Source organism: Moschus berezovskii, chromosome 10, assembly GCF_049115385.1.
Source record: "Moschus berezovskii isolate FMDL1 chromosome 10, NW_MosBer_1.0, whole genome shotgun sequence".
In the NCBI taxonomy this organism is placed as follows: Eukaryota; Metazoa; Chordata; class Mammalia; order Artiodactyla; family Moschidae; genus Moschus; species Moschus berezovskii.
This window is the reverse complement of record NC_142469.1, coordinates 109,816,966-109,830,169: the sequence shown is the minus strand read 5'-3', so window position 1 is coordinate 109,830,169 and position 13,204 is coordinate 109,816,966. Positions and strand designations below refer to the sequence as shown.

At 51.2% G+C, this 13,204-nt stretch overlaps 1 protein-coding gene across 3 annotated transcripts in view; it reads right to left on the bottom strand.

Annotated features, from left to right (window-relative positions):
- The window catches only part of SMOC2 (SPARC related modular calcium binding 2), a 156,715-nt gene that overhangs the window by 42,959 nt on the left and 100,552 nt on the right, over positions 1–13,204 (bottom strand). For all 3 annotated transcript variants that reach the window (XM_055433167.2, XM_055433169.2, XM_088840911.1), the window contains one exon: positions 6,623–6,809. In XM_055433167.2, coding sequence (XP_055289142.1) covers positions 6,623–6,809 — 187 coding nt within the window. The remainder of the gene's footprint in view (positions 1–6,622; positions 6,810–13,204) is intronic.

Below are 13,204 nucleotides of genomic sequence, written 5' to 3'. Positions count from 1 at the left end.
AAAAAGTTGTTTTGAAATTAAAGCATTCCCGACACACTTTGGAAAACAGTTACGTTACCACGTTTTCACCAAAAGCCATTAACACACATTCTTTGTAACGCAGTGGGGCTCAGGGCAGTTGGCACTGAGTCACGTCACCAGAAAGTGAGCAGGGGCAAAGGGACCTGTCACCCACCTGGTGTCCCCTCACCCACCTGGGGTGGCGACAGGCAGGTGAGAAGCCAGCAATTCACCAGGGGAACATTCGAGAAAGAAGCTTCACAACTGAGAGATGGCTGAGGGCTCAATCTGGGGAAACTAAGCCCATGCTCAAGACTGAACAACCGCTGTTTCAGACTCCAGGTGAGTATCCGTGAGGCTTGGGAGATTGGCATTGGTACCCATGCTAGAGCTGACACCTTCACAGCCAGCAGCCCATGAAACATCAGCTCCGGGGAAAGGACATGCCAGGTCCCAGCTCCTGACCGAGCAGGCACAGCTGGGGCCGGGACTCCCAGGGAGGCCGACCGACCAGCCACTCCTGGGACGTCTCACCTGAGAGAACCTCAGGCACAGGCTGCTCTGTGTGTTAGGAAGTTGACTTTTAATACAAACCGTGTCCAGCCTGTGAAAGGCTCAGAGCCAACACACAATGATAAGAAACCACATCACTGCCAACTCCATTCTGAATCTTGAACCTCGAAGCAGCCTGGGAACTAGCCACACTGCACGGTCATCCTGGTTTTGCTCCAAATTTGGGCAGGAGGTCTTAAGAATCCTAGCACCATGCTTATATTAAACCATGTATGTTTAAAGGGCAGCATTCCGCGCCTTTTAGAAGAATACCACTCAGTCATCGCCGACTCTTGGCAACCCTGTGCACTGCAGCACGTCAGGCCTCCCTGTCCATCACCAACTCCCAGAGTTTACTCAAAGTCATGTCTATAGAGTTGATAATACCATCCAACCATCTCATCCTCTGTCATCCCCTTCTCCTCCTGCCTTCAATCTTTCCCAGCATCAGGGTCTTTTCCAATGAGTCAGTTCTCATCAGGTGGCTGAAATACTGGAGTTTCAGCATCAGCCCTTCCAGTGAATATTCAGGGTTGATTTCCTTTAGGATTCACTGGTTTGATCTCCCTGCAGTTCAAGGGACTCTCAAGAGTCTTCTCCAACACCACAGTTTGCAAGCATCAATTCTTTGGCACTCAGCTTTCTTTATAGTCCAACTCTCACATTCATACCTGACTACTGGAAAAACCATAGCTTTGTCCATAGGGACCTTTGTCAGCAAAGTAATGTCTCTGCTTTTTAATATGCTGTTTGTCATAGCTTTTCTTCCAAGGAGCAAACATCTTTTTAATTTGCGGAAATGACAATCTCAAGAAACAGAATCAATGCCTTTGAAGACTGAGATAAAACCTTTTAAGCTGCGTTGACATCCATCACCACCCCTTCCAATAGTGTTCATTTTGCTTATTTTATGTAAAAGAAGAGCATCTCTTGATTGTCTGGTTGCCCATCAGATCCCAGGCTGTCTGCCAGGGAGAAATTCAGTTTCACATTCACATGGCCAGTGAGATGTGTGGATCTGCGGGCCGGGAACAGGGGTCCTCAGGCAGGTAAGAACCGCCTGCAGCCTGATGCCAGGTGGACAAACCCTCATTGGCCATCAAGAAAGTGAAAGAGAAATCCCTTGGCTCTGGGCACTAATGTAACAGCTGGCAGTCAGCCTGGTTCATGATTAACCCGATAGCTCATGCCTGCTCTCCCCACCATCAGTCAGCGACCAGGTGGGGACCCGCCCCTCCTCCCAGATCATATCCCACCACGCACCACCTGGGCTCACATGGGGGCCCGGGATCCAGCTCACGGGGGCTCGGGATCCAGCTCATGGGGGCATGGGATCCAGCTCACAGGGGCTCGGGCTTCTGCCAGGATCTGGACATCTCGGCCAAGAGGTCAGACTTAACTCAGGAAGGCAGAGGGGCAGGAGATGCATCAGCGCCCGGTCGGACTCGTGGTTCGCCCTGATGACCATCTCATCTGGAAACCCCACCCTGCAGCTGCTCTCTGCTCTGTGTGTTTACTGTCCTTGGCACAGGCCTGTAACAAAATGTGTGCTTTGTAATGTAGTTACCTGGCGGGATGACACAGGAAAGAACCAGCTTATAAAGACAGTGCACTTTATGGCTTCTTACTGTTTGATTTTTAAATTATTCTTCCCCATTAGAAAATACAGAGCATGACTGGTGGGAGGGGGAAGTGAGCTGTCTACCCAAAAATAAATCACAGCTAATCTCCCTGGGATGGCTTATTTCAGAAAGCCACAAGAAAACAGCATTTATGCAACAGACAGTATTTAAATAGTAATAGAGAAGGCTTTCTACAACTCTGGTGCCCTTCACATTAGAAGCAGGGCTGTGAGAGGGCCAGGAAGGCTCACACAGATGCTCAGATATGCCTTAAACCTGATGATTTTGACTGACTTCCCAGCATGCAAGACTCCCTAGAAATCAGTTTTACCCAAATCGATTTTTCTTGCTAGTGATGGTTTTAGCCATAGTCAGATGATCCAATTATGGCCAATAATCCATGAATTAAATCTGCTAAGGGACTTTTAGGAAAGGTGATTCGGCTCCTGAGAGAGATGGGCTGTGTGTCCTATGAGAATGTGGTGTTTGCATGAGATGCCCGGATCCCTGAAGCCATCTTGTGACCATGAGGGGCGTCTGTCCAAGGGCAGTCACAACACAATGAGGCCGTGAGAGCAAAGTTTGGGGAGACTCTGTGTCCTCGGTGACGTCACCAAGTCACAGCAGCCACTGAAAGGAGATTCCCCTATCTCTGCACCTCTTCTTTAGATTACACTGTCCCTCACTGTTTATGCCCGTTTGTAAGATTTATCGCTAATAGAAATGAAGAGCTTCCTAATCTATACAGCCCCTCTGTGGCCAAAACTGAACTAGATCCTGGCTCTGAGACCTGCAATGTGGGGGCCGCATTCGCCTTCTTCAGACTGCCACCTTACCCCAAAGACAGCATCAGCTTGCGCCTCAATTCCTCAGGACCTGACTCTGACATCAACATTTTGGGGAGCTCCCAGCCACTCCATGGGAGTTACAGCCCAACATTCCCTCTCTCCATTTCCTGTGTGTTTTCCTCCAGCTGTGTAGGCCAGCACATTGCTCACATTCAGCTCCTCTGCTCACGTGTTCTGCTTACCGTCCCTTTCCCTCCATCAGAACAGAGGCTCCATGAAGCTCAGACTTTGGTTTCTTTGTTCCCTGTATGCCCCCTAGGGTGGCACCTGCAACGTCAAGGGATGCAAATGTTTGGTGAATAGAAAGCGAATGGATACAGGGAGGGGATGGCTCTCAGAGCTTTAAGGGGTGATTCAGGAAGGGGTGTCTTTCAGAGTTTTAAGGGGTGACACAGGGTGGGGTGTCTTTCAGAGTTTTAAGGGGTGATACAGGGCGGGGTGTCTTTCAGAGTTTTAAGGGGTGATACAGGGCGGGGTGTCTTTCAGAGTTTTAAGGGGTGATACAGGGCAGGGTGTCCTCTCAGCTTTAAGGGGTGATACAGGGCGGGGTGTCTCTCAGCTTTAAGGGGTGATACAGGGCGGGGTGTCTCTCAGCTTTAAGGGGTGATACAGGGCGGGGTGTCTCTCACTTTAAAGGGTATGGATGTGAGAGTTGGACTGTGAAGAAAGCTGAGCGCCAAAGAATTGATGCTTTTGAACTGTGGTGCTGGAGAAAACTCTTGAGAGTCCCTTGGACCGCAGGGAGATCCAACCAGTCCATTCTAGAGATCGATCCTGGGTGTTCATTGGAAGGACTGATGCTAAAGCTGAAACTCCAATACTTTGGCCACCTCACGCAACAAGTTGACTCAATGGAAAAGAGTCTGATGCTAGGAGGGATTGGGGGTGGGAGGAGACGGGGACGACAAAGAATGAGATGGCTGGATGGCATCACCGACTGAATGGACATGAGTTTGAGTGAACTCCGGGAGTTGGTGATGGACAGGGAGGCCTGGCGTGCTGTGATTCATGGGGTCGCAAAGAGTTGGACACGACTGAGCGACTGAACTGAACTGAACCAAGGCTTTAAGGGGTGATACAGGGCAGGGTGTCTCTCAGCTTTAAGGGGTGATACAGGGTGGGGAGTGTCTCTCAGCTTTAAGGGGTGATACAGGGCGGGGAGTGTCTCTCAGCTTTAAGGGGTGATAGAGGGTGGGGTGTCTCTCAGAGCTTTAAGGGGTGATACAGGGTGGGGAGTGTCTCTCAGCTTTAAGGGGTGATACAGGGTGGGGAGTGTCTCTCAGCTTTAAGGGGTGATACAGGGCGAGGTGTCTTTAGCACTTTAAGGGGCTATACAGGGAGGGGTGTCTTCAGAGCTTTAAGGGGTGATACAGGGAGGGGGTGTTTCTCAGCTTTAAGGGGTGATACAGGGTGGGGTGTCTCTCAGCTTTGAGGTCTCACCTATTCTGTGCTGAACTCTGTCACAAGTACAATCCACTCTGTGTGGTCTTGGGCGCCCGGGGGTGGCCCCGTCCACGCCTGGGTACTGATCGCTGGGGCCTGGTCTGGCCAGGTAGAGTGTGGGGAGGCACACTGAGGAGCCACAGCGAAGGCCTTCCATGGTGTCAAGAAAAGCCACACCGTGTTGTCAGGGCCACGTGATGCTGCTGGAAGCCAGGACGGAAGCGGGGCGCAGAGCGCGCTGGTGAATTGAAGATGGAGCGAGGAGGGGACAGGAAAGAGGCGGGCAGGGCCTGCGGACCACTGTGGCCACCATGGGGGGAGCCCCACGGGGAGGTGCGGGTGCTGACGCCCCGCAGGGCACGGAGCCCGCAGGGGCCCCTACTCTGCTCGGTCACATCACCGCCCCAGTCCTGATGGTGTCAGGGTCGCGACAGCCAGCGTCGGGGAGATTAAATGATTGAATGCACAAACAGGAGAAAACCCACACCGCTCATCTGAAGCATCTCCTCCCCAGGTCTAGTTTAAGTCTGCTTCTCGAAATTCAAAGAAGAGGGAGTCCCTCGCTCCTGCAGGCAAAAATAGGGGAAATGCGAACGTGGTGCTGGGTTCTGATAACATCTGGGCAGAATGAAATCGGGCTGGATGCCGGGGGTGGAGGGAGTTCTCTTGTGCTTCCTGTCCAATCGTAAGGGAAGTGTTCGCAGGTTCTGAGGGACAACGTGCTGAAGCTGACCTCACCCTCTGGGCCCATCTGCACAGGCCTGGCCTTGGCAGAGTCAGGACTCTGTCGGCCAGCGCTAAGGGAAATTCCAGCGGCTCAGTCAGCCCAGCCTGGGGAACAAACCCCCCAATTTAATGCACCGTCCACAAGCCAGAGTGTGAAGGGTATGGAGACGTCACTCCCCAAGAAAGGTTTCTCAGAAAAGAGCTCTCCCTAAAACACACACGTACTCAGGAATCAAAGAAGCGATTTCACACACAAAACCATGCAAAGATGAGTGTCCTCTTCAGGTTTGAAACCATCTCCTACAACTGCCATGGAGGGAACCCTGGCCCCTGTCCTGCACACCCTCGTCAGGGCCGACTGTATGCGGTGCAGGCCTCCTGCCCAGTGGCCCGGGGTCCCCATCCCCACGGCGGGGCCCCCACGGAGCCTGGTCTCTGATGAACAGATGGGCTCCAGGTGTACCTGGACCTCCCATCAGGAGACAGTCGCTGCTCACCGTCCCTCCAGCTCCAGAATCATTATGGTGCTTCCCCGTCCACACACGTGGCGGTCACACTTGAGAAACTGGGGAAATGTCTTAGAAGACATCGGAGTGCTCACACCTCAGGGCTGCAGAGGCGACCAGGGCTTATTTCCCTGTATGTGGAAGCTATTTTTATGGGCTTCCCTGGCAGCTCAGATGGTAAAGAATCTGCCTGCAGTGCAGGAGACTCAGGTTCAATCTCTGGGACAGGAAGATCCCCTGGAGAAGTGAATGGCAACCCAGTCCAGTGTTCTTGCCTGGGAAATCCCATGGACAGAGAAGCCTGGTTGGCTACAGTCCATGGGGTCACAAAAGAGTCAGACACAACTGAGCGACTAACACAAAGAAACTATTTCTATACCAATGTATGAGAAATCAGAGGTCAAGTCATATGACCAACAGCTGCAAAAACACCCTCACTCACATTTACACCATTCCTATGAACAGGGAGCAGGTCTTCTAGTGCTGTTATGAAATGACTTGCTTTGCTCAAACTCCCACAAAACATGAGTGAGTAGGTGGGTTTTTGCTTCAAACCCTTGACCTCAGCATTCCTTCTTTTTTAGCAGTAACTTCAGGACATGGATACCTCTGAACTACAGACAGCCATCTGGGCAGCCAGCCCCTTCACCAAAACCGGGGACTGAAGAGGCTGAGGCGGTGAGGGACATGCTCTCAGCTCCCGCCTGGGCAGCCCGGACGTCAGAGCCATCCTCCACGATCGCAGGCTGCGTGGGCAGGATGGGAGCACACCCTGACTAAAGCATCAAGCTCTGGTCCTGTCAGGGGGATGGTCTTCCCGGGCCTCGTGCCCATGGGTGTTAACGCCCCGCTGAGAAGCAGGGTGAGTTCGGGCCTCGGGGCCTCAAGTCCATGGCGGGCGGGAAGCCTGCGTTGCACAGCTTACCTGGTGGACGTGCCAGGGATGGGGCGGCCGGTGTCCACCAGGACACACCAGCAGTAGCCCGTGGACGGGTGACACTGCACTGGCTTGTAGAGGCCGCCGTGGGCGCACTCGGGGATGACCACGTTGTCGTTCTTGGGATGCCGGGCCTCTTCCAGGGCCGACTGCTGTTCCTGGTCGCACGAGGACACTGCAGTGAGGAGGAGATGGGAGTGAGTGCCCGGGAAGTGGGTGGGGCCGGCCCGGGAGTGCAGGGCTGGCAGCAGGGTCCCCGCGCTGCTGTGGCTGGCAGGGTGGACACCTTCCACAGGGGATCTAATGTCCCTGGGCTCCCAAGGCCCCGGATGGGACCCGGACTCCAGCGACAGCCACTGCCATCTGCTCTGGGCCCCCAGATGGAGGGAGAGGCCAGCAGGCACCCAGTCCAGGGCCACCGAGTCCACCCAGAAGGGTCCCCGGAGAACATCCCCCACCACCGTGCCCTGCCCGAGGGCTGCCTGAGGCTGAGTCTGCAGAGTGATCAGCCCCAGAGGCTCCACTGTAGTGTTTCCCAAACAGGCCACATGCCAGGAAATTGGTCAAGAGGAAGAAGAGGCGCGCCTAGTCAGGGCAGCGTCACCGGTGGTGCAAGGGGTGTGCTGCAGCTTATCCACAGGAAAGCTCAACAGTCACTCAGAACTCGAAGAACAAGCATGTCAATGCATAGGGGCTTCTGTCTTCCTATGTTAATAGATTCAGTTTCTTCTTTTTTGCATTTAGACGTGAGCTAACTTAGATCTAGGGAATCCCTGGGTTGGGAAGATCCCCTGGAGAAGGAAACGGTAACCCACTCCAGTATTCTTGCCTGGAGAATCCCATGGACAGAGGAGCCTGGCGGGCTATACTCCGTAGGGTTGCAAAGAATCTGACACAACTGAGCAACTAACACTTGTACTTCACTTCATGTATCTAATAGATGTAATATACATCTTCTTTATCCACTCATCTGTTAATGGATGGTTCAGTTCAGTTCAGTCGCTCAGTCGTGTCCAACTCTCTGCAACCCCATGAATCACAGCACGCCAGGCCTCCCTGTCCATCACCAACTCCTGGAGTTCACTCAAACTCATGTCCATCCAGTCGGTGATGCCATCCAGCCATCTCATTCTTTGTCGTCCCCGTCTCCTCCCACCCCCAATCCCTCCCAGCATCAGACTCTTTTCCAGTGAGTCAACTTGTTGCATGATGGATGGTTAGCTTGCTTCTAAGTCTTGGTTACTGTGAATAATCCTACAATGAACATGAGGGTGCAGATATCTCTCTTAAGACTCTGACTTCCTTTCCTTTGGTGGATATATATCTGGCCTTATCTTCTATTATATGAGCTGCATCCCCTGGAGAAGGAAATGCAGACCACTCCAGTATTCTTGCCTGGAGAATCACGTGGACAGAGGAGCCTGGCAGGCTACAGGCCATGGGGTCAGAAAGAGTCGGACATGACTGAGCAATTAAACAGCCACCAGTGATTCAGCTCCATCGTCTGCTCCAAATAGCTGACGGAGAATGTCTGAGAAGCATTAAAGGAGTCCATTTTGCTCAGTGACCCTCAGAGGGTAATGAACTTGAGTCAAATAAAATAAAAGGTGAAGAACACTTTATCCCTCACTAGAAATCCACACGAGGTTTGAAATGTAATCCAGAGAACACTCGGCACAAGACATTCTAAATGTTCCTATTCTGCCAAATACCTGGCATCAAGAATTCACACCAGCGAACCAAGCCTTCCCCTCACTCCTGGTAAAGAATTCCAATTGTGGCACTTGTTTCCAACTTCTCTCCTCGGGTGGGGCATCTCTGAGCTCAGCCTCGGAAGCAGTCATCTGGGACAGAACTCCCACCGCACGAGCCTGCACCCTGGGATCCAGGGTGACCGCAAGTCAAGGTTTTATCCCAGGACAGGCTCTCCTCACCTGAGCTGTCTTCTGGGATCGAAAATGGTCTCTTTTGCTTTCATATTTCTCCATAAAAGGGAAAGGAAAACAACCAATACATTGAATGGATGTATTTTAAATAAAATCTTTAGAGCAATCTTCTGCCTAGAAAGTAACTTTCCACAGTCTTAACCTGCTTTGAAATGAACTAAGTACAGTTGACAGGAATTTTGTGACTGTCAATGTGATGTCAAACAGGTGGGAAAGCGTCCCAAAGCTGGGAAGGAGTGTGCTTCTGGGAGCATGCTGCCATGGCTAGAGGCAGGTGCCTGGTGCTCAGCAGGAAGGCCCCTGCCCCAGGTGGGGACCCAGGGGACACTGTCCAAATGAAAGAGGCACAGCACAAAGTGTGGCCCGAAGAGCCTGCTTCACAAACGCCAGTGCTCACTTGCATGTTTCTCCAGCCCTCACTGGAGAAGGAAATGGCGGCCCACGCCAGTGTTCTTGCCTGGAGAATCCCAGGGATGGGGAGCCTGGTGGGCTGCCATCCATGGGGTTGCACAGAGTTGGACACAACTGAAGCGACTTAGCAGCAGCAGCCAGCCCTTAAAAAAGGCCTGGCATATCACAGGCAGACCATAAATCTATTGTACGATAACTCACAATGATGACATTATTAGTTAGAAAACCACCTAGACGTTTCTTACTCTAGCAAGTCCGTTTGCACCATGAGGACAGCCACACATGTGTACTGTTGTGACTAGTTCGCCTGCAGATGGTATCAGCAGATGCTGCTGTGGTTGAACCACGGCACCCCTGCTCACTCCTGCAGGTGAAGGTCACCTGTGGGTCCCCCCTTGCTCCCACTCAGGCACGCATGGAGCTTCCTGCCAGGCTGACCTCAGCCTCCTGGCGATGGAAAGGAAGGTGCGAGCTCTATGGCCATGAGTCCATGTTGATGTTCTGTAGGATGACTGCAAAGCCGGGGGTGGGGCTACATCTCACAAGTGTTCTACATCCTTTAATGAACAAGAGGTGGGGGGGAGACAGGGGCCCTTGAACGAGGGCTTGCATTTCTGTTCCTAATAGCAAGCACCCTGGTCCCCGAGAAAGAGAAGACTCCGGGTCCTCAGTGTCCGTGGAGGAGGCCCAGGCACTGCCTGGGCCACAGCCACGGTCCTAAGGACAGCGTGTGGTCTGTGAGCATCTGGGCTGCAGAGGTCATGGGGACCCTGAGCTGTTGGCCACCCCCTGCTCCCCAAGGCATCCATGTAGCTCCATTAAGTTCCCTGTGACTCTGACTATCCGGAGGTGGACATTTTTGAGTGGAGGGTCTGTGAGTTAAGAGTCTTAACTAGCAGAGTTGTGGCTGTGAAGCAGGTCAGCATCAGTCTGGGCACTGGCTTCCATCGAGCGTCCCTCTGCACTTTTCGGCACACTTGGCACACACTGGCGGATAGGCGCCTCACTCGGCACCGCTCCAGGTGCTGACCTGTCCGCGCAGGAGATGCTAGTCTAATTTCAGCTCACCGCTAATACGTACAAATAATGAATGCTGCTGTGCTTCTTACAACAGCACCACCCAGTTTCTTCAAAATGTCATCCTGACTGTTTCCTATAATCCCTTTACTTTCCTGTAGATTCTAGATTTTGCCCAGCAAACAGTTGTTGTGCTGTTCAGTCGCCCAGCCATATCCGACTCTTAGGGACCATGGACTGCAGTACACCAGGCCTCCCTATCCCTCACCAACTCCCGGAGTTTGCCCAAGTTCAAGTTCATTGCAAATAGATAGATGCATAAATCAAACCCACCCCTGTGTTACACGGTTATCTTAACAAGGCATTGGCTCCAACTGTAACTGGCAAACTGGCATGGAATCAAAATGACAATGACTTGTGTTGCTTTCTAAAGTGACAGATGCGTTACTTCAGATCAGATCGAGGCGGGAACCAAGAAGGATGCAGGCTGAGCCACGTGTTTTCAGAGGCAACTGGGTCTCACTCTTAGCAGTCCTCAGAGTGGCTGACCCCTTCCTAACTGGAGCCCCACACTCAGGAGACTCAGCTGACGCAAGGGCTTCTGTTCCAGAAAGCTCTCCTGGAAAACACATTGCTTACTTTAACATTCACTTGGACCCTTTTCAGAAGTTTTATTAGTGAACAGAATTTATGGTGTGATTATCTGGGCACAAAATGTGTTTCACGCTCCATCCAAGGACATGCTGTATCTATAGAATGGGTTCTGGAAAATTCTTGAAATGGCCCTTTTGAGGATTTTACATCATATTTGAAGGCTCATCGTAAGCAAAGTAGGATTGATTAAATTGACCACCTCTTAAAATTTGCTGAGACCGTTGTAAAATATGGAAGATATTATTGCCAGGTCAGAATAGATTCGTGTTTGTTTATATAAACATCCTGGCTGAAGTCAGAACTGTTAACTTACACAATTTTATTTGGTAAACCTGGCTCTGTGTGGGGAATTCAGCTTCTCCTATGGGAGAAATGCAATTACATTTTGTGGCCATATGGAAGGAAATAGATCTTCTTTAGTCAAATTCACGATGGCCCAAGGGAACCGAAGCTAAAGGGTGTCCCATCTCGCTGTTTAAAACTCGCCGTCCTCACTGGGACGGCCAAGCTCCACCCCTTCTGGTTCCATGGGGGCCACACAGGATGGCAAAGGGAAGATGGCTCTGGAGGGGGTCCTCTGAGCACAAACGGCCCCGCTCTGAGAAGGATGCGAACTGCAGTGACAGAAGGAGAAGGGGGGCTGACAGAGGGGACAAAGCAGCCGCCGTCACAGCGCTGGGTGCCCCATCCTGAGACCCCAAAGCTGCCATCACAGCGCTGGGCGCCGTCCTGAGACCCAAGGGGTCAGGGCTCCTGGGGCATGAGTCCCGCCACGCTTCGGAAAAGCATCAGTGAGGACCCACTGCACAGGAGGAAAGGGGGGCTCACCGCACAGGAGGAAAGGGGGGCTCACCGCACAGGAGGAAAGGGGGGATTTTCAGAGAAGCTAGAAATGGAGAAAACAGAATAATGATGGAGGAAATAGGAAAGAAGGAAAGAGAGACGGTCAAGAGGAGCTGGTGGCATAGAGGCGGGGCCTGGCCTCAGACCACGTGGTAGTGTGTGTGGAGGCAGAGACGCCAACTGCTGGCCGATGGGCCAGGGTCACAAAGGGGACCAAGGCTGCAGTTTACAATAATGACCTCACTGAAAGTTAGGTTTGAGTCCATGCCAAAGAATGCCCATCAATGGATGAAAATGAACTTTGAGATTCTGGAAATAATTCAGCAAGAAAATAAAATAACCAGTGCTCACAAACTTCAAATTATAACATCCATTTTAATGGCTTAGATGAAAATATCTATGCTTTCTTTCCTGTTCAGACAAGATTGGGTGTGTTCAGGATGGTATGACTATAGATGTCTTTCCTATTCAGAAGGGCTTTTGCTACACAAGTTTTGCTTGCACTAAATGTCGAGGAGTTAATGTGTGAAGGAAGAATAAAGAGATAAAAGCGAACGCAGTGTAGCAGAAATGTTAACGTGAGGAAATTCAAAGAAAGGTAAGGGGCTGGGTCTGTTCAGCAAAACCACTCAGAGGGAGGCCCCTTTGAGGAGTTTGTCGTGGCAAAGGAAAAGCTGAGAGATTATTTAGAACTGATGATTGGGTAAAAGAAAGATTTTTTTCTTTTTCCTAATGAAAGAAGTCTGAAACATACTTTGAGGAGAAAGAAAAGAAAAAGATGCTGCAATGAACGAGGTTCTCATTCCTGGAGAATTAGAAATTGAATAGAAAACACGTGAGACCTGTAGACTTTTCTGCACCAGCGTCATGTTTTACAGGCAAAGGTCAAGTTCTGGACTAGGAGACAGACTCTGGTTGTTCCGGAGCCTGAATTACTAGCCTTATGAACTCCAGCAAAACTCTCACCTCACAGATTCCACACCCGGTACCATGACTGTCTTGCCTGCCTCTCAGTCACCATGGCTGCTGGAGTAATGCCTGCTAAGTGACAGGCTTCTAGGAGAATTTAAGGTATTAGTTTGCCAACCAAGGTCCGTCTAGTCAAGGCCATGGTTTTTCCCGTGGTCATGTATGGATGTGAGAGTTGGACTGTGAAGAAAGCTGATCACCAAAGAATTGATGCTTTTGAACTGTGGTGCTGGAAAAGACTCTTGAGAGTCCCTTAGACTGCAAGGAGATCCAACCAGTCCATTCTAGAGGAGATCAATCCTGGGTGTTCATTGGAAGGACTGATGCTAAAGCTGAAACTCCAATACTTTGGCCACCTCATGCAAAGAATTTACTCACTGGAAAAGAGTCTGATGCTAGGAGGGATTGGGGGTGGGAGGAGACGGGGATGACAGAGAATGAGATGGCTGGATGGCACCACCGACTTGATGGACATGAGTTTGAGTGAACTCTGGGAGTTGGTGATGGACAGGGAGGCCTGGAGTGCTGTGATTCATGGGGTCGCAAAGAGTCGGACATGACTGAGTGACTGAACTGAACTGAACTGAATAATCAGCAAAAGTTTAACATAGCCCATCCAACAAGAACAACAAAAATTAGACATAGAAGCACAAAGAGTAAAAGGTCCTGTAAAGAGCCAGAGTCATAATGCAAAAGAATATCATAAATATTTTTAAACCAGGAGGAAAGG